This window comes from Entelurus aequoreus, linkage group LG19, assembly GCF_033978785.1.
Source record: "Entelurus aequoreus isolate RoL-2023_Sb linkage group LG19, RoL_Eaeq_v1.1, whole genome shotgun sequence".
Classification (NCBI taxonomy): domain Eukaryota; kingdom Metazoa; phylum Chordata; class Actinopteri; order Syngnathiformes; family Syngnathidae; genus Entelurus; species Entelurus aequoreus.
Window position 1 is genome coordinate 4711143 of NC_084749.1, and position 22500 is coordinate 4733642.

At 38.8% G+C, this 22500-nt stretch overlaps 1 protein-coding gene across 3 annotated transcripts in view; it reads right to left on the reverse strand.

Moving 5' to 3' along the window:
- LOC133635016 (phospholipid phosphatase 2-like) overlaps window positions 1-21058 on the reverse strand; it is a 99417-nt gene extending 78359 nt beyond the window's left edge. For 2 of the 3 annotated variants that reach the window (XM_062027711.1, XM_062027710.1), the window contains exon 1: window positions 20549-21058. In XM_062027711.1, the coding sequence (XP_061883695.1) occupies window positions 20549-20609 (61 nt within the window). In that variant the 5' untranslated portion in view covers window positions 20610-21058. Of the gene's footprint in view, window positions 1-15578; window positions 15702-20548 lie in introns of those variants that run through there. The other variant, XM_062027712.1, reaches the window with a different exon arrangement.
- Window positions 21059-22500: the final 1442 nt, after the last annotated feature.

Below are 22500 nucleotides of genomic sequence, written 5' to 3' on the forward strand. Positions count from 1 at the left end.
CCCATTAATTTGAGCGAGGATGAAAGATTTGTGGATGAGGAACGTGAGAGTGAAGGACTAGAGTGCAGTGCAGGACGTATCTTTTTTCGCTCTGACCGTAACTTAGGTACAAGCTGGCTCATTGGATTCCACACTCTCTCCTTTTTCTATTGTGGATCACGGATTTGTATTTTAAACCACCTGGGATACTATATCCTCTTGAAAATGAGAGTCGAGAACGCCAAATGGACATTCACAGTGACTTTTATCTCCACGACAATACATCGGCGAAGCACTTTAGCTACGGAGCTAACGTGATAGCATCGTGCTTAACTGCAGATAGAAACAAAAGAAAGAAATAAAGGATAGACAGAAGATCAACAATACTACTATCAGGAGACACCGAACCAAACCCTGGACCTGTAACTACACGGTTAATGCTGTCCAGCCTGGCGAAGCCTAGCAATGCTGTTGCTAACAACGCCATTGAAGCTAACTTAGCTATGGGACCTCGACAGAGCTATGCTAAAAACATTAGCTCTCCACCTATGCCAACCCTCATCTGCTCATCAACACCCGTGCTCACCTGCGTTCCAGCGATCGACGGCGCGACGAAGGACTTCACCCGATCACCGATGCGGTCGGCGGCTAGCGTGGGATAGCGCGTCTGCTATCCAACTCAAAGTCCTCCTGGTTGTGTTGCTGCAGCCAGCCGCTAATACACCGATCCCACCTACAGCTTTCTTCTTTGCAGTCTCCATTGTTCATTAAACAAATTGCAAAAGATTCGCCAACACATATGTCCAGAATACTGTGGGATTTTGCGATGAAAACAGACGCTGATCCATTCTATGTGTCATACTTGATCATTTTGCGATATTGCCATATTTTTGCTGAAAGGATTTAGTATAGAACAACGTCGATAAAGTTCGCAACTTTTGGTCTCTGATAAAAAAAAAACCTTGCCCCTACCGGAAGTAGCGTGACGTTGTCAGTTGTTCACTCCCTCATATTTTCCTATTGTTTTCAACACAGCTAGAGCTATTCGGACCGAGAAAGTGACGATTACCCCATTAATTTGAGTGAGGATGAAAGATTCGTGGATGAGGAACGTTAGAGTGACGGACTAGAATGCAGTGAAATACATATATTTTTTCGCTCTAACCGTAACTTAGGTACAAGCTGGCTCATTGGATTCCACACTCTCTCCTTTTTCTATTGTGGATCACGGATTTGTATTTTAAACCACCTGGGATACTATATCCTCTTGAAAATGAGAGTCGAGAACGCGAAATGGACATTCACAGTGACTTTTATCTCCACGACAGTACATCGACGAAGCTCTTTAGCATCTTTAGCATGAGCTAACGTGATAGCATCTGTCTCAAATGCAGATAGAAACAAAATAAATAAACCCCTGACTGGAAGGATAGACAGAAGATCGACAATACTATTAAACCATGTACATGTAACTACACGGTTAATAGATCTCAGCCTGGCAAAGCTTAACAATGCTGTTGCTAACGACGCTAAGGCTAACTTAGCAACCGGAGCTCACAGAGCTATGATAAAAACATTAGCGCTCCACCTACGCCAGCCAGCCCTCATCTGCTTTGCTCACCTGCGTTCCAGCGATTGACGGCGCGACGAAGGACTTCACCCGATCATCCGTGCGGTGGGTCTGCTAGCATCGGCTAGGCGTCTGCTATCCGAGTAAGTGGTCCTTGTGTTGCTACAGCCACCTACAACGTTCTTCTTTGCAGCCTCCATTGTTCATTAAACAAATTGCAAAAGATTCACCAACACAGATGTCCAGAATACTGTGGAATTATGAAATGAAAACAGAGCTTTTTTGTATTGTATTCAATGGGGAAGGCATACCTCTGTTCCCCGGGCTACGTCACGCGCATACGTCATCCTTCGAAGGCTTTTTCAACCGGAAGTGTGGCGGGAAATGTAAAATGTCACTTTATAAGTTAACCCGGCCGTATTGGCATGTGTTGCAATGTTAAGATGTCATCATTGATATATAAACTATCAGACTGCGTGGTCGCTAGTAGTGGCTTTCAGTAGGCCTTGAAGACCCAAACCTTCCTCTCCTTTCAGCCCACCACCAACATCTTTCCATCCAGAAGCGCAGACGTGGGTTGTTTTTTCTCCCCCCCAGATAAAAAGTGAGAAAGTTCTGGGCTTCCATGCAGTGGAATGTTAGCGGACAGTCACAGGAAGTTGGGATCAGACTTTACGTTCCTGGTTTTGGGCGTGTTTGCTGCCCTTTGACCTCCTTCCCTGCCTGTTATTGTGCTGCTTGCATGCAGCATCTTCCACTCGGCCGCTGTAAATATACCCCGCGCTCCTTTTAGCAGGCACATGTGCAATTACAGCAGACTTCTCTTACCACAATCTTTGTCCACGTTTGTTTGGCCTCCAAGAAAATCCATCTGCAGACTTTTGGAAGGACTCGCCCAACCTGCTGCACCTGCACAACCGTGCTGAGGTCCATTATTCTCCACTTCAAACACTCACTCTTTCATATGCATATTTGCAAGGTGTGTTGTCCTTCACTGTAGGGTCACATGACCTGAGGCAGATCTCTGGTCCAACGTTCAAAGTAATATAATATTAGCACAGCTTTGTTTCTGACCTTTTAAAATGTTAGCAGACAGACGACAACGTCCAAATTCAAGGCCTACTGAAAGCCACTACTAGCGACCACGCAGTCTGATAGTTTATACATCAATGATGAAATCTTAACATTGCAACACATGCCAATACGGCCGGGTTAACTTATAAAGTGACATTTTAAAATTCCCGCCACACTTCCGGTTGAAAAACTCCTTTGGATATGATTTATGCGCGTGACGTCACAAAATCCACGGAAGTGGTCGGACCCCATCGGACCCGATATAAAAACCTCTTGTTTTCTTCGACAAAATTCCACAGTATTCTGGACATCTGTGTTGGTGAATCTTTTGCAATTTGTTTAATGAACAATGGAGGCTGCAAAGAAGAACGTTGTAGGTGGGATGGATCGGTGTCTTAGCGGCTAAGTACAATACTTACAGCAACACAACAAGGACTACTTACCCTGATAGCAGACGCCTAGCTGATGCTTGCCGCCAAACCCACGGATGAAGTCCTTCGTCGCGCCGTCGATCGCTGGAACGCAGGTGAGCACGGCTGTTGATGGGAAGATGAGGGCTGGCTGGCGTAGGTGGAGCGCTAATGTTTTTATCATAGTTCTGTGAGGTCCGGTTGCTAAGTTGCTAAATTAGCCTTAGCGTCGTTAGCAACAGCATTGTTAAGCCTTACCAGGCTGAGAATTTTTAACCGTGTAGTTACATGTACATGGTTTAATAGTATTGTTGATCTTCTGTCTATCCTTCCAGTCAGGGGTTTATTTAATTGAGTTTCTATCTGCATTTGAGACTGATGCTATCACGTTGGCTACGTAGCTAGGTTAGCTTCTATTTTTTTTTAGCTTCGCAAAGCTGAATATTATTAATCGTGTATTTACATGTTCAGTCACTTTAAATGTCCATTTCGCGTTCTGGACTCTCATTTTCAAGAGGATATAGTGTCTGAGGTGGTTTAAAATACAAATCCGTGATCCACAATAGAAAAAGGAGAGAGTGTGGAATCCAATGAGCCAGCTTGTACCTAAGTTACGGTCAGAGCGAAAAAAGATACGTCCATCACTGCCTCTCAAGTCCTTCACTGTAACGTTCCTCATCTACGAATCTTTCATCCTCGCTCAAATTAATGGGGTAATCGTCACTTTCTCGGTCCGAATCTCTCTCGCTCCATTGTAAACAACGGGGAATTGTGAGGAATACTAGCTCCTGTGACGTCACGCTACTTCCGCTACAGGCAAGGCTTTTTTTTTATCAGCGAGCAAAAGTTGCCAACTTTATCGTCGATTCTCTCTACTAAATCCTTTCAGCAAAAATATTGCAATATCGCGAAATGATCAAGTATGACACAAAAAAAAATAAAGTTTATGAGTTTGAACATCAAATATGTTGTCTTTGTAGTGCATTCAACTGAATATGGCTTGAAAAGGATTTGCAAATCATTGTATTCCGTTTATATTTACGTATAACACAATTTCCCAACTCATATGGAAACGGGGTTTGTATAATATGCATTAAATCAACGATAATAAAAAGGAGATCCTTGGAAATCGCATAAAAATGCCCCAAAAACTTGGAAAAACGCAACTCATAGCGCTACTTTTTGGTGTAACCATCATGAGCGTTCTGTTCAGGTATATTTCTTTTATATTTTGATAAATCAACATATTTATGTATTACTACATTTAAATAGGTATTGATCAATCTTTAAGCTGTGTGTGTTTGATTTCAGTTTGCTTTTGACATCTTATTTGGAATTGTAGTTGAAACTTTTACAACTTTGTGTTGCGCTCATGATGGCGTAACCAAACTAGATTATTTTGAATATTTATTCCCTTTTTTACATTTAGATATTCCTTAATAAACATTGAATACATTTCAAATATCAATAAAATGCAATTGCCTTCATGTTATAGGGTAATGTTTAGTTACACCAAGTCATGAGCGTAACACTAAGCTTCATCACTTTGACTTGTAATATTTCTAATTCTGCTGGTGTTGTATGCTTTTTTTTTCTTGGATCATGTACTATATATATAATACAATAAAGTCCCATATAAAATGATGTTTCTAGCAATACTTAAGTTTTGCCTTTGAAAGTAACACTCCAATGTCCATTAGTGGAGCTGCACACTACAGCAAAAACCAAAATATGTTATCACCACCACCCCCAAAAGGGACAAGCGGTAGAAAATGGATGGTTGGATGGATGTAATCCACGTTCCCATGTTTTCGCGATGTATACACGCTGGTTGCTAGCATGCTAGATAGCAGTTAGCATCAACATTTTGTAAGGATTCTTCCAAAATTAAAGTAAATGTTGGAACTTTAATGACATAGTACCATTTTTCTAGATGTTAGCATTTCGTATATCAGACTGAGATGTAGCACTTTAGCCACTAGTCTATTGAAGCAAGAAACATTCCCATTCAATGACAATGTAGCCACGCTGGTTGCTAGCATGCTAGATAGCAGTTAGCATCAACATTTTGTAAGGATTCTTCCAAAATTAAAGTAAATGTTGGAACTTTAATGACATAGTACCATTTTTTCTAGATGTTAGCATTTCGTATATCAGACTGAGATGTAGCACTTTAGCCACTAGTCTATTGAAGCAAGAAACGTTCCCATGTAATGACAATGTAGCCACGCTGGTTGCTAGCATGCTAGAGAGCAGTTAGCATCAACATTTTGTAAAGATTCTTCCAAAATTAAAGTAAATGTTGGAACTTTAATGACATAGTACCATTTTTTCTAGATGTTAGCATTTTAGCATTTCATATATCAGACTGAGATGTAGCACTTTAGCCACTAGTCTATTGAAGCAAGAAACATTCCCATTTAATGACAATGTAGCCACGCTGGTTGCTAGCATGCTAGATAGCAGTTAGCATCAACATTTTATAAGGATTCTTCCAAAATTAAAGTAAATGTTGGAACTTTAATGACATAGTACCATTTTTCTAGATGTTAGCATTTTAGCATTTCGTATATCAGACTGAGATGTAGCACTTTAGCCACTAGTCTATTGAAGCAAGAAACGTTCCCATGTAATGACAATGTAGCCACACTGGTTGCTAGCATGCTAGATAGCAGTTAGCATCAACATTTTGTAAGGATTCTTCCAAAATTAAAGTAAATGTTGGAACTTTAATGACATAGTACCATTTTTCTAGATGTTAGCATTTTAGCATTTCGTATATCAGACTGAGATGTAGCACTTTAGCCACTAGTCTATTGAAGCAAGAAACGTTCCCATGTAATGACAATGTAGCCACGCTGGTTGCTAGCATGCTAGATAGCAGTTAGCATCAACATTTTGTAAGGATTCTTCCAAAATTAAAGTAAATGTTGGAACTTTAATGACATAGTACCATTTTTCTAGATGTTAGCATTTTAGCATTTCGTATATCAGACTGAGATGTAGCACTTTAGCCACTAGTCTATTGAAGCAAGAAACGTTCCCATGTAATGACAATGTAGCCACGCTGGTTGCTAGCATGCTAGATAGCAGTTAGCATCAACATTTTGTAAGGATTCTTCCAAAATTAAAGTAAATGTTGTAACTTTAATGACATAGTACCATTTTTTCGAGATGTTAGCATTTTAGCATTTCGTATATCAGACTGAGATGTAGCACTTTAGCCACTAGTCTATTGAAGCAAGAAACGTTCCCATGTAATGACAATGTAGCCACACTGGTTGCTAGCATGCTAGATAGCAGTTAGCATCAACATTTTGTAAGGATTCTTCCAAAATTAAAGTAAATGTTGGAACTTTAATGACATGGTACCATTTTTTCTAGGTGTTAGCATTTCGTATATCAGACTGAGATGTAGCACTTTAGCCACTAGTCTATTGAAGCAAGAAACGTTCCCATGTAATGACAATGTAGCCACACTGGTTGCTAGCATGCTAGATAGCAGTTAGCATCAACATTTTGTAAGGATTCTTCCAAAATTAAAGTAAATGTTGGAACTTTAATGACATGGTACCATTTTTTCTAGGTGTTAGCATTTCGTATATCAGACTGAGATGTAGCACTTTAGCCACTAGTCTATTGAAGCAAGAAACGTTCCCATGTAATGACAATGTAGCCACACTGGTTGCTAGCATGCTAGATAGCAGTTAGCATCAACATTTTGTAAGGATTCTTCCAAAATTAAAGTAAATGTTGGAACTTTAATGACATAGTACCATTTTTCTAGATGTTAGCATTTTAGCATTTCGTATATCAGACTGAGATGTAGCACTTTAGCCACTAGTCTATTGAAGCAAGAAACGTTCCCATGTAATGACAATGTAGCCACGCTGGTTGCTAGCATGCTAGATAGCAGTTAGCATCAACATTTTGTAAGGATTCTTCCAAAATTAAAGTAAATGTTGTAACTTTAATGACATAGTACCATTTTTTCGAGATGTTAGCATTTTAGCATTTCGTATATCAGACTGAGATGTAGCACTTTAGCCACTAGTCTATTGAAGCAAGAAACGTTCCCATGTAATGACAATGTAGCCACACTGGTTGCTAGCATGCTAGATAGCAGTTAGCATCAACATTTTGTAAGGATTCTTCCAAAATTAAAGTAAATGTTGGAACTTTAATGACATAGTACCATTTTTTCTAGATGTTAGCATTTTAGCATTTCATATATCAGACTGAGCTGTAGCACTTTAGCCACTAGTCTATTGAAGCAAGAAACGTTCCCATGTAATGACAATGTAGCCACACTGGTTGCTAGCATGCTAGATAGCAGTTAGCATCAACATTTTGTAAGGATTCTTCCAAAATTAAAGTAAATGTTGGAACTTTAATGACATAGTACCATTTTTTCTAGATGTTAGCATTTCGTATATCAGACTGAGATGTAGCACTTTAGCCACTAGTCTATTGAAGCAAGAAACGTTCCCATTTAATGACAATGTAGCCACGCTGGTTGCTAGCATGCTAGATAGCAGTTAGCATCAACATTTTGAGATACATTTACACCATTTTTCTAGGTGCTAGCATGTTCGCATTTTACACGGTAATATAGCACTTTAGCAACTTCTCAACTGAAGCAAGAGATGTTGCCATGTTATCACCATGTATCCACGCTGGTTACTAGCATTATAGATCGCTGTTAGCATCAACATTTTGTAAGGATTCTTCCATAATGTAAGTAGATGTTGGAACTTTAATGACATAGTACCAATTTTTCTAGATGCTAGCATTTTGTATATCACACTGAGATGTAGCACTTTAGCCACTAGTCTATTGAAGCATGAAACGTTCCCATGTAATGACAATGTAGCCACACTGGTTGCTAGCATGCTAGATAGCATCAACATCTTGTGAGGAATCTTCTAAAATTAAAGTCGGTGACAGTTACAACGTAAAGTACGAAATACTGTTTCAGTTCACGCTGGGTGCTAGCATGCTAGATCTTAGCATCCTAGCTAAAGAAAAGTTTAACGGCAAAACTCAAACGCCACCAAATCGCTCTCAAACGCTAGCTCAGTAGCAGCAACAGGTAGCAGTTTTTTGTTTTTTTTCAATCATTTACGTGGGGACATTGTTGATTGTCATGTCATGTTCGGATGTACATTGTGGACGCCGTCTTTGCTGCGCAGTAAGTCTTTGCTGTCGTCCAGCATTTTTATCATTTACGTGTGTTTTTTTCTAGTTATTACCAAAGCGCTGATATACGTGGGCGACCGCTTCTGTCCAGATCAAATGTGAGAGCCAAAGGAAACCGTCACAAAGTGGCACCATAACTATCGTCTAATTACACAGCATTACAACACGGTCACTTCCTGTCCTGTGCAAAGCAAGCTTCAAAATAAAAGCACGTTTTTTTTTTAACTCTTCTCTCATCCCAAACAGTTTCAGCTTGGCTCCGCTGGCTCCACATTCAAGGACATTGCAACCACTGAAAAGGCGAGGTGGAGTTAGAAAAACTACAAAATAAAAGTCCTCCGCCCCTCCTCTCTGTCTGACTAAGGCGAAAGGTATGTGCTGAGCCTTCACTGCTGGGCCTCTGGAATTCTAATTCAGCCGAGGAACGCCCGACTTCAACAGTCACACCAAAATCCTCTCGCTGCCCATTCTTTATTTTTAATCCCCGCTTGCTTTGCTGCGGGACATCACGCTAAGCCCTGACGAGACCAGAAGGGTCGCGCTCAGGTTTTTGGGAGGGCGGCCGCGAGTCAAAAAGTCGTCTGGGTTCTTTTGGAAAAAGAACCCAGACAAGTATTTAAAAGCCCAAACCACAAAGGTCCGCAGTGGATGTGTGTTAGCATACTTGCAAGATGACAAAGTATGAAATCCCCCATTTTTTAGGTTCAAATTAATAGCTAAAATACCAGCATAAAACGTTAGCATGGTATGGTTAGCATGTTAACATAGGAAAAAATTAAGTATCAAAATAATAATAATAAATCTTTTTTTTTTAGGTTTAAGCAATGAAAATGAGCTAAGATTTGAGAAGAAACTGTTAGCATGCTAACATAAGATAAGTTAACGTACTTCTAAGATGGAGCCAAGTATCAAAAGCCAGGATTTTTAGGTTTAACCAAACACAATGACCAAAAATTCTAGCATAAAAGATTGGCATGCTAATGTTAGCATGTTAACATAGGAAGAAATTAAGCATACTTCTAATATGGCGCAAAGTATCAAAATAAACAATTTTTTAGGTTTAAGCAATGAAAATGAGCTAAGATTCTAGAAGAAAATGTTAGCATGCTAACATAAGATAAGTTAACTTACTTCTAAGATGGAGCCAAGTATCAAAAGTCATGATTTTCTGGTTTAATCAAATAAAATTACCAAAAATTCTAGCATAAAACATTGGCATGCTAATGTTAGCATGATAACATAGGAAAAGTGTCCATACTTCTAAGATAGCATCTAGCATCGAGTATCAAAATCCAAGATTATTAAGTTTAAATTTAGGAACTTAGATAAAAATTTTCAAAAATCCTTGACAACTTTAGCATGCTAACATGAACATGATAACATAGGAAAAGTATTAAGTTTAAATTTAGATTAGGTCTATCCATCCATCCATTTTCTACCGCTTGTCCTTTTTGGGGTCTATTTACATAAATTAGCAAAAATGCTAGCATGAAACATGTTAACAAAGAAAAAATGAACATCATTCTAAGATAGCATCAAGTATCAAAATCCAAGATTATTAAATTTAAAATTTAAGAACTTATATGAATAATTCTCAAAAAACCCTGACAACTTTAGCATGCTAACATGAACATGATAACGTAGGAAAAGTATCCATACTTCTAAGATAGCATCTAGCATCAAGTATCAAAATCCAAGATTATTACATTTTAATTTTAGAACTTAGATTAGGTCTATCCATCCATCCATTTTCTACCGCTTGTCCTTTTTGGGGTCTATTTACATAAATTACCAAAAATGCTAGCATGAAACATGTTAACAAAGAAAAAATGAACATCATTCTAAGTTAGCATCAAGTATCAAAAATCCAAGATTATTAAATTTAAAATTTAAGAACTTAGATGAATAATTCTCAAAAAACCCTGACAACTTTAGCATGCTAACATTAACATGATAATGTAGGAAAAGTTAGCGCGCTTATAATATAGCGCCGAGTATCGAAAACCATGATTGTTAGGTCTATTTACATAAAGTAGCAAAAATGCTAGCATGAAACATGTAACAAAGAAAAAATGAACATCATTCTAAGTTAGCATCAAGTATCAAAATCCAAGATTATTAAGTTTAAAATTTAAGAACTTAGATGAATAATTCTCAAAAAACCCTGACAACTTTAGCACGCTAACATTAACATGATAATGTAGGAAAAGTTAGCGCGCTTATAATATAGCGCCGAGTATCGAAAACCATGATTGTTAGGTCTATTTACATAAATTAGCAAAAATGCTAGCATGAAACATGTAACAAAGACAAAATGAACATCATTCTAAGATGGGGTCAAGTATCAAAATCCATGATTTTTAAGGTTAAACATCCAAAATGAGCTACAAATGGCAACAAAAAAAGTCACTAAGATTGCAACAGCGATTCCTCCTGCTACGTCTTCTTATTCTCTGGCAGGCCCGGTGCTTGTGTTATGTATATGGCCGTTTTTTTTCTTCCAATTCCTTTATTTGTGGCTAGAGATGTCCGATAATATCGGTCTGCCGATATTATCGGCCGATAAATGCGTTAAAAATGTAATATCGGAAATTATCGGTATCGGTTTTTTTTATTATCAGTATCGTTTTTTTTTTGTTTTTTTTGTTTTTTATTAAATCCACATAACACAAGATACACTTACAATTAGTGCACCAACCCACCCCATTTACACTCATTCACACAAAAGGGTTGTTTCTTTCTGTTATTAATATTCTGCTTCCTACATTATATATCAATATATATCAATACAGTCTGCAAGGGATACAGTCCGTAAGCACACATGATTGTGCGTGCTGCTGCTCCACTAATAGTACTAACCTTTAACACTTCATTTTACTCATTTTCATTCATTACTAGTTTCTATGTAACTGTTTTTATATTGTTGTACTTTCTTTTTTATTCAAGAAAATGTTTTTAATTTATTTATCTTATTTTTTTTATTTTTTTTAAAAAGTACCTTATCTTCACCACACCTGGTTGTCCAAATTAGGCATAATAATGTGTTAATTCCACGACTGTATATATCGGTTGATATCGGTATCGGTTGATATCGGTATCGGTAATTAAAGCGTTGGACAATATCGGCATATCGGCAAAAAGCCATTATCGGACATCCCTATTTGTGGCACATCTGTTAGCGTGCAGGAAGGAAGAGAATGAAGATCTCAATTCAAAGTAAAAAAAAACAAAAACATGGGGATAAATACAACTTTTATTTTGTAGGAGTGACAGCACTGTCATCAAGTGGTCCCTAGCGGCTTAAGTGTGGTCGTCCCAGCTATGCAACACAAACATGACATTATTCCCACAGTCAGCAACCCTTAAAGGCAACAAAGTTTCCGGTCTGGTGAGAAGTTTTTTTTAACTCCCTTTCAGCTGTGCTGGCCTCTTAATTCAACATCTCTTTTTCACAATGAATGAATCAGCAGCCAAAGTGGGCGTCGGCTCGGGGCTCAAAGGTGGCGAGCGGTAGGTGTGGCGCGGGTGAAAGGGGGAGGGGCTGGGGTAAGTACGCTCCATGATTGATGTTTGCGAGTAACCAGTTTTTTTTGTTTGTTTGCCGTGCAAAAAGACAGAAAGTGCACACCCACATTCCTGCTGAAGGCGCACAGAGTTCTGCATCCTTTGTGAGCTCCGACATTTTGTTACCTGCGCTCCCATCCGTGATATCACTCGCATCGGTAGGATGGATACGGTTCTGTGGTCGCTACTTTTACGCCGGAGGGCCCGTGTTGTCAATACTGCCTCGACGGGTTGGAGTTTGACTCCATTTCCTCAAAACAAACTAGGGAAAAGATAGCGATGCATGATATCTCTCTTTCAAGCCGATACGGGTGACTTCCTGCTTCTCAAGGCTGATACAAACGACTTATTTATATCTATCATCTTTTTACATTTGGACTTGGTTTGTGCAAACTTTTTTATTGCGGCAGCAATTTTTTTGTAAGATAACAAAAAAATCCATTCACAGTATCGTGATCCTTATATATATTACAATTCTGAAGCAAGAATTCATTTTTAAAAACACGTGTGAGGCCATCATGGCAGACAAAGTATTTGCCTCACGAGTTTAGACAAGGGAGCTCTGCCTCCACAAGCCTGGCAGGGAGTGTTACAGCCATCATTTTCAAGAGTCAGTTTTTAAAAATCCATTTTTCAGGCCATCATGGAGGGCGAATTATTTGCTCGCTAGTGACGGCAAAGCTCCGCCTCTACAAGCCTGGCACATTCATACATTTTCATAAAATACATTTTTAGATATACATTTTTCGAGTATGTGCCTCGCTTGTAATAGGGGAGCTCTGCCTCCACAGGCCTGGCATGGGGTGTTACATCCATAATTTTCAAAAATACATTTTTAGAAATACATTATTCAAGCCATCTTTGAAAGGCAAAGTATGTGCCTCACTAGTGGTGGGGGAACTCCGAATCCACAAGCCTGGGCGGGTGTGATGCAATCAAAATTTTCAAGAACAAATTTTTACAAATACATTTTTAGGCCACCATAAAAGAAAAAATCATTGGCCTCACAAAAGGTAGCACAGCTCCGCCTCCACAAGCCTGGCAGGGAGTGTTACAGCCGTCATTTTCAAGAATCCATTTTTCAGGCCACCATGAAAGGCAGAGTATTTGCCTCACGAGTGATAAGTGAGCTCTGCCTCCACAAGCCTGGGCGGGTGTGTTGCAATCAAAATTTTCAAAAATACATTTTTAGAAATGCATTATTCAAGCCATCTTTGAAAGGCAAAGTATGTGCCTCGCTAGTGGGGGGGGGGAACTCCGAATCCACAAGCCTGGGCGGGTGTGTTGCAATCAAAAGTTTCAAAAATACATTTTTAGAAATGCATTATTCAAGCCATCTTTGAAAGGCAAAGTATGTGCCTCGCTAGTGGGGGGGGGGGAACTCCGAATCCACAAGCCTGGGCGGGTGTGTTGCAATCAAAAGTTTCAAGAATACATTTTTATAAATACATTGTTAGGCCACCATAAAAGAAAAATCATTGGCCTCACAAAAGGTAGCACAGCTCCGCCTCCACAAGCCTGGCAGGGAGTGTTACAGCCGTCATTTTCAAGAATCCATTTTTCAGGCCACCATGAAAGGCAAAGTATTTGCCTCACGAGTGATAAGTGAGCTCTGCCTCCACAAGCCTGGGCGGGTGTGTTGCAATCAAAAGTTTCAAGAATACATTTTTATAAATACATTTTCAGCCCACCATAAAAGAAAAATCATTGGCCTCACAAAAGGTAGCACAGCTCCGCCTCCACAAGCATGGCAGGGAGTGTTACAGCCGTCATTTTCAAGAATCCCTTTTTCAGGCCACCATGAAAGGGAAAGTATTTGCCTCACGAGTGATAAGGGAGCTCTGCCTCCACAAGCCTGGGCGGGTGTGTTGCAATCAAAATTTTAAAAAATAAATTTTTAAGCTACCATAAAATAAAAATCATTGGCCTCACAAAAGGTAGCACAGCTCCGCCTCCACAAGCCTGGCAGGGAGTGTTACAGCCATCATTTTCAAGAATCAGTTTTTTCATGAAGGGCTAATTATTTGCTTGTAGTGACGGCAAAACTCCACCTCTACAAGCCTGGCACATTCATACATTTTCATATAATACATTTTTAGAAATCCATGTTTCAGGCCATGATCAAAGGCAAAGTATGTGCCTCGCTTGTAATAGGGGAGCTCTGCCTCCGCAGGCCTGGCATGGAGTGTTACATCCATCATTTTCAAGATTACATTTTTCAGGCCACCATGAAAGACAAAGTATTTACCTCACTAGTGACAGTGCAGCTCTGCCTCCACAAGTGTGTGTGTGTGGGGGGGGGGGGGGGGCGACTCCGAATCCACAAGCCTGGGCGGGTGTGTTGCAATCAAAATGTTCAAGAATACATTTTTACAAATATATTTTTAGGCCACCATTAAAGAAAAATCATTGGCCTCACAAAAGGTAGCACAGCTCCGCCTCCACAAGCATGGCAGGGAGTGTTAAATCCATAATTTTCAAGACTACATTTTTCAGGCCACCATGAAAGGCAAAGTATTTACCTCACCAGTGACAGTGCAGCTCTGCCTCCACAAGCCTGGCAGAGTTTTACTACCGTGTGCAACGCGTACGGAAAACCTGCACAACCTTCGTCACCCTCCAAACGAGCTAAGACCTACGTCCCTATCCTCATCTATGGTCCTGACCACAGGGAAGACCCAGGACATGGCGGAGAGACTATGTCTCCCAGCTAGCCTGGGAAGAGCTGGACAAAGTAGCTGGAGAGAGGGGAAGTCTGGGCTTCTCTGCTTAGGCTGCTTCCCCCGCGACCCCACCTCGGATAAGCGGAAGAAGATGGATGGACGGATGAGTCATGTTGAGTTGAGAATTGCTTCCGAGTCGAATCGAAATCAAATTGAATCGTGGGTTGCTGTGAGAATCACTGGTTAGGTTTGATGTGTTGGAGTGTGACGCTTTAGTTTTTTCCCCTCCTCGCCGCATCGTAGAACATTTAGTGCCAATAAGTGCTGGAACAGTCTTCCTCTGCAAGAGTAGCGAGCTCAGGCCCAGCGAAGCCGACGGCGTTTCTGGGTGTTGTTGATAAACGGTTTTCGCCTTGCGTAGGAGAGTTTTAACTTGCACTTACAGATGCAGCGACCAACTGTAGTTACTGACAGTGGCTTTCTGAAGTGTTCCTGAGCCCGTGTGGTGATATCCTTTACACACTGATGTGGCTTGTTGATGCAGTACCGCCTGAGGGATGGAAGGTCACGGGCTTAGCTGCTTACGTGCAGTCATTTCTCCACATTCTCTCAACCCTTTGATGATATTACGGAGCGTTTATATTTACATCTAACACAATTTCCCAACTCTTATGGAAACGGGGTTTGTAAATAAGGAAATTAGTCTTAGGAAAAGAAAAGAAAGCAATCAGAGTCCAGTAATTATCTGACTAATGTAGATCCCAGCCACGAGATGATATGTAAACACACTTTTACATTCCTCTATTCTTTCTATTCTGGAAGCCCAGAGAAGAACATTTTCCTCCCATCCTTTTATGAGTTTGCTTGTTTGTGCCCTTCGACCCCGCCGGACGCCTGCTCTGCCTTTATGCCCACGCGGCGTCTCTCCCGGGAGACGAGCGCTCGCGTTTGGGAAGACGGACTGAGCCCGGTTCTCAGAGACGAGGCGTTCAGGGAGCCTCCGTGGGAAAGTGTGTCGTCATGGAAACACCAAGCAGGATCAACAAACGTTTGTGATCCTTCCGGGGCTTCAAATCCTCCATAGTGTGTTTTTTTAATGGGAATATGGATCACGTTTACCTTTGCATTATTTTTTGTTGATCTCCAACGTTGTCAGGTCCTGCTTCCATGTGAGTCTTGTAGTGAGAGGAAGGTCACGTTTACATGTCATATGTTTGTCTTCTGGTCCTTATTTTCAATTGCTAATAAAAAAGTATCAACAAATATTGACATTAGGGATGTCCGATAATGGCTTTTTGCCTGTACAACTACATATATATATATATATATAGCTAGTTACTATGGTCATGTAGTTAGTTACTATGGTCATCTAATTAGTTACTATGGTCATCTAATTAGTTACTATGGTCATGTAGTTAGTTACTATGGTCATGTAATTAGTTACTATGGTCATGTAGTTAGTTACTATGGTCATCTAATTAGCTACTATGGTCATCTAATTAGTTACTATGGTCATGTAGTTAGTTACTATGGTCATGTAATTAGTTACTATGGTCATGTAGTTAGTTACTATGGTCATCTAATAAGTTACTATGGTAATCTAATTAGTTACTATAGTAATGTAATTAGTTCAAGTTAAAGTACCACTGATAGTCACACACACACACTAGGTGTGGTGAAATTTGTCCTCTGCATTTGACCCATCACCCTTGTTCACCCCCTGGGAGGTGAGGGGAGCAGTGGGCAGCAGCGGTGCCGCGCCCGGGTATCATTTTTGGTGATTTAACCCCCAATTCCAACCCTTGATGCTGAGTGCCAAGCAGGGAGGTAATGGCTCCCATTTTTATAGTTACTATGGTAATCTAATTAGTTACTATGGTCATGTAATTAGTTACTATGGTCATGTAATTAGTTACTATGTCATCTAATTAGTTACTATGTCATCTAATTAGTTACTATGGTCATGTAATTAGTTACTATGTCATCTAATTAGTTACTATGTCATCTAATTAGTTACTATGGTCATGTAATTAGTTACTATGTCATGTAATTAGTTACTATGTCATCTAATTAGTTACTATGTCATCTAATTAGTTACTATGTCATGTAATTAGTTACTATGGTCATCTAATTACTTACTATGTCATCTAATTAGTTAGTATGTCATGTAATTAGTTACTATGGTCATCTAATTAGTTACTATGTCATGTAATTAGTTACTATGGTCATGTAATTAGTTACTATGGTAATGTAAGTCACAGCAGCTCAGACGAGGCACCAAGCAGTGTGGGCAGGAAGTGTTTCCACAGACTCGGAAGGAGATTTTCACAACAAAGTTCTGCAGCTTAGTGATATATCAGATTATAGGTGGGTTTATTTTGTAGCCTTCGCGTTCATATTTCACTGTTTGTTGCATTTTTGTTGCGTTTCACTTGATTGTAAAATGTGTTGATTTTAAAGGAGGTGTGACGTTCATATTTGGTCAATATTCAGTGTTTTATCCTTCTTAGAAAAATGTAAAATTCCATTCTGTTACTTAAAGGCCTACTGAAAGCCACTACTAGTGACCACGCAGTCTGATAGTTTATATATCAATGATGAAATCTTAACATTGCAACACATGCCAATACGGCCGGGTTAACTTATAAAGTGACATTTTAAAATTCCCGGGAAATATCCGGCTGAAACGTCGCGGTATGATGACGTATGCGCGTGACGAAGTCAGAGTAACGGAAGTTATGGTACCCCGTAGAATCCTATACAAAAAGCTCTGTTTTCATTTCATAATTCCACAGTATTCTGGACATCTTTTGCAATTTGTTTAATGAACAATGAAGGCTGCAAAGAAGACAGTTGTAGGTGGGATCGGTGTATTAGCAGCGGACTACAGCAACACAACCAGGAGGACTTTGTTGGAGCGCTAGCCGTGCTAGCCGCCGACTTCACCTTGACTTCCTACGTCTCCGGGCCGCCAAACGCATCGGGTGAAGTCCTTCGTCCTTCCGCCGATCGCTGGAACGCAGGTGAGCACGGGTGTTGATGAGTAGATGAGGGCTGGCTGGCGTAGGTGGAGAGCTAATGTTTTTAGCATAGCTCTGTGCAGTCTGGTTGCTAAGTTAGCTTCAATGGCGTCGTTAGCACAGCATTGTTAACCTTCGCCAGGCTGGAAAGCATTAACCGTGTATTTACATGTCCACGGTTTAATAGTATTGTTGATTTTCTATCTATACTTCCAGTCAGGGGTTTATTTCTTTTGTTTCTATATGCAGTTAAAGCAAGATGCTATCACGTTAGCTCGTAGCTAAAGCATTTCGCCGATGTATTGTCGTGGAGATAAAAGGCACTGAATGTCCATTTGGCGTTCTCGACTCTCATTTTCAAGAGGATATAGTATCCCAGGTGGTTTAAAATACAAATCCGTGATCCACAATAGAAAAAGGAGAGAGTGTGGAATCCAATGAGCCAGCTTGTACCTAAGTTACGGTCAGAGCGAAAAAAGATACGTCCATCACTGCCTCTCAAGTCCTTCACTGTAACGTTCCTCATCTACGAATCTTTCATCCTCGCTCAAATTAATGGGGTAATCATCACTTTCTCGGTCCGAATCTCTCTCGCTCCATTGTAAACAACGGGGAATTGTGAGGAATACTAGCTCCTGTGACGTCACGCTACTTCCGCTACAGGCAAGGCTTTTTTTTTTATCAGCGAGCAAAAGTTGCGAACTTTATCGTCGATTTTCTCTACTAAATCCTTTCAGCAAAAATATGGCAATATCGCGAAATGATCAAGTATGACACATAGAATGGATCTGCTATTCCCGTTTAAATTTAAAAAAATCATTTCAGTAGGCCTTTAAGGCGGATGTCATAACGTTTTTAGCATTCAGTCAGACATTATTGTGAGGTTTTGTATTAGTCTTCCTGAAAATAGATATACTGGCCCCCAGACACATGTTTTGCTCTAAATGTGGCCCCCGAGTCAAAATAATTGCCCAGGCCTGCTCTAAGGTGTACTATTCATTAGGAACACATGCCTGACAACAAAAGGATGCTCTTATTTACATCAACAACATTACACTTCCTGCTCTGTGCAGAATGACAACTTTTTACCCCCCAAGATAACACAATAGCGTGACAACTTGTGACATGACGTGTGTGTGTGTGTGTGTCTGTGAGTGTGTGTGTGCGTGTGTGTCTGTGAGTGTGTGTGTGTGTGTGCGTGTATGTGTGTGTGCGTGTATGTGAGTGTGTGTACGTGTGTGTGAGTGTGTGTATGTGTGTGTACGCACGTGTATGTGTGTGTGTGTGTGTACGTGTGTATGTGTGTGTGTCTGTGAGTGTGTGTGTGTATGTGAGTGTGTGTGCGTGTATGTGAGTGTGTGTGAGTGTGTGTATGTGGATGTGTGCACGTGCATGTGTGTGTGTGTACGTGTGTATGTGTGTGTGTATGTGTGTGAGTGAGTGTGTGTATGCGTGTGTATGTGGATGTGTATGTGTGTGTGTATGTGTGTGTGTGTATGTGTGTGTGAGTGTGTATATGTGTGTTAGTGTGTGTGAATGTGTAAGTGTGTGTGTGTATGTGTGTGTGAGTGTGTGTATGAGTATGTGTGCGTGTGTGTGCATGTGTACATGTATGTGTGTGTGTGTGTGAGGATGTGTATGTGTGTGTGTGTGTGTGTGAGGATGTGTATGTGTGAGTGAGTGTGTGTATGTGTGTGTATGTGAGTGTGTATATGTGTGTGAGTGTGTGTGAATGTGTAAGTGTGTGTGTGTGTGTATGTGTGTGTGAGTGTGTGTACGTGTATGTGTGTGTGTGTGTATGTGTGTGTGTATGAGTATGTGTGTGTGTCTGTGTGTAAGTGTGTGTGTGTGTATGTGTGTGTGTATGAGTATGTGTGTGTGTGTGAATGTGTACGTGTATGTGTGTGTGTGAGTGTGTGTATGTGTGTGTGTAAGGATGTGTGTGTGTGAGTGTGTGTGTGAGTGAGTGTTTGTGTGAGCGTGAGGATGTGTGTGTGAGTATGTGTGTGTATGTTAGTGTGTGTGTAAGGATGTGTGTGTGTGAGCGTGTGTATGTGCGTGTGAGTGTGTGTGTGTCTGTGAGTGTGTGTGTGCATGTGAGTGTGTGTGAGTGTGTAAGTGTGTGTGAGTGTGTGTGAGTGTGTGTGTAAGTGTGTGAGAGTGTGTGTGTGTTTATGTGTGTAAGAGAGTGTGTGAGTGTGTGAGTGTGTGTGTGTGCGTGTGAGTGTAAGTGTGTGTGTGTAAGTGTGTGTGAGTGTGTGTGTGTAAGTGTGTGTGAGTGTGTGTGTGTTTGTAAGTGTGTGTGAGTGTGTGTGTGTTTGTAAGTGTGTGTGAGTGTGTGTGTAAGTGTGTGAGAGTGTGTGTAAGTGTGTGTGAGTGTGTGTGTGTTAGTGTGTGTGTGTTTGTAAGTGTGTGTGAGTGTGTGTGTGTAAGTGTGTGAGAGTGTGTGTGTGTGTGTGTAAGTGTGTGTGAGTGTGTGTGTGTAAGTGTGTGAGAGTGTGTGTAAGTGTGTGTGAGTGTGTGTGTGTTAGTGTGTGTGTGTTTGTAAGTGTGTGTGAGTGTGTGTGTGTAAGTGTGTGAGAGTGTGTGTGTGTGTAAGTGTGTGTGAGTGTGTGTGTGTAAGTGTGTGAGAGAGTGTGTGTGTGTAAGTGTGTGAGAGTGTGTGTGTGTGTGTAAGTGTGTGTGAGTGTGTGTGTGTAAGTGTGTGAGAGTGTGTGTGTGTTTATGTGTGTGAGAGAGTGTGTGTGTGTGCGTGTGAGTGCGTGTGAGTGTGTGTGCGAGTGAGTGTGTGTGTGTAAGTGTGTGAGAGTGTGTGTGTGTGTTTATGTGTGTGAGAGAGTGTGTGTGTGTGTGTGTGCGTGTGAGTGCGTGTGTGAGTGTGTGTGTGTGTGTAAGTGTGTGTGAGTGTGTAAGTGTGTGTGTGTAAGTGTGTGAGAGTGTGTGTGTGTTTATGTGTGTGAGAGAGTGTGTGTGTGTGCGTGTGAGTGCGTGTGCGTGAGTGTGTGTGTGTGCGTGTGAGTGTGTGCGTGTGAGTGCGTGTGTGTGTGAGTGTGTGTGTGTGTTACTCACCCACGAGCACACACATCACGTCCATCAACACGTACAACTTCCTCTTGACACTCTTCATCATGTCTTCACGAGGATCCACTTCACAACTTTGCCATGTTGGTCGACTTATGAAACCTGCACCACGTACGGCTTCTTCTTCCGGGTGTGTCGTACCTGTACACGCACGCGCACTCAGGCGACGTGTCCTTCCCCGTCAAAAGACGACATTTGGCACACAAAGAAGTAAAAGTCCTGCGGGGAATGAAGAGGAGTTGAAAGAGTGGAAAAGTCTTGCAGTCGAGAGGAGAATCCTGAAGTGCTTTGATGAGTCCACGCCTGCAAACACACGCCACTCTCCTCCTATCCTGTCCTGTGCTGTGCTGTCCTGTGCTGTGCTGTGCTGTGCTGTGCTGTGCTCCCACTACTCGTACTTCATGACATCCAGCAGCTAACTTCTTCTTCTTCTTCTTCTTCTTCTTCTTCTTGAGGAGGTTTTTCCCTCTTCTTGCTTTCCTAAACACATTCCCTTCGACCTGGAGTCTGCGCACTGGCGAGGGGGCGGAGCCTCACGCAGCCACAAAAAATGGAATAATAATCCAACATATGTCTAAAAAAACATTTTTCACAAAAAATGTATCATAAAAAAACAAACAAATAATAATTCCAGTAATAATAATAATAATAATGATTACATATATATATATATATATATATATATATATATATATATATATATATATATATATATATATATATATATATATATATATATATATATATATATATATATATATATATATATATATATATATATATATATATTTATATGAATTTAAAAAAGCACTTAAAATATTTATATATTGCAAATATGTATACAAACATTTTTTGAATATTTTTTATAATACAAAAATAAAATACTCTTTGAATATATATATATATATATATATATATATATATATATATATATATATATATATATATATATATATATATATATATATATATATATATATATGTATAATAGGTATTTTATTATTTTCAATATATGTTTTATATTCAAAAAATATTTTATTATTTTGAATATATATATATATATATATATATATATATATATATATATATATATATATATATATATATATATATATACATATATATATACATTTGTAATAATTATACATTGTAAAAACATTTTAAATATTTATATATTGTAAATAAACAGCGTATATGCATATAGTTTTAAAATGTTCTGTTATAATAAATATAAATAATAAAATACTTTTTTAATATATATATATATATATATATATATATATATATATATATATGTATGTATATATATATGTATTGAAAAAGTTTTTTATTATTTATATTTTATATACAAAAATATTTTTTGAAAATATGTTTTATATTCAAAAAATATTTTATTATTTTTAATATATATATAGATATTTTTTTAATAATTATACATTGTAAAAACATTTAAAATATCTATATATTGTAAATATGTAAATAAACAGCATGTATGCATATAGTTTTAAAATGTTTTTTATAATGAATATAAATAATAAAATACTTTGTGAATATATATATATATATATTCACAAAGTATTTTATTATTTATATTTTATATTCAAAAATACTTTTTGAATATATATATATATATATATATATATATATATATATATATATTTGTTAAAAATACTTTTTGAATATATATATATATATATATATATATATATATATATATATGTATATATATATATATATATATATATATATATATATATATATATATATGTGTATATATATATATATGTATATATATATATATATATATGTATATATATTTGTTAAAAATACTTTTTGAATATATATATATATATATATATATATATATATATATATATGTTAAAAATACTTTTTGAATATATATATTTATATATATATATATATATATGTATATATATATA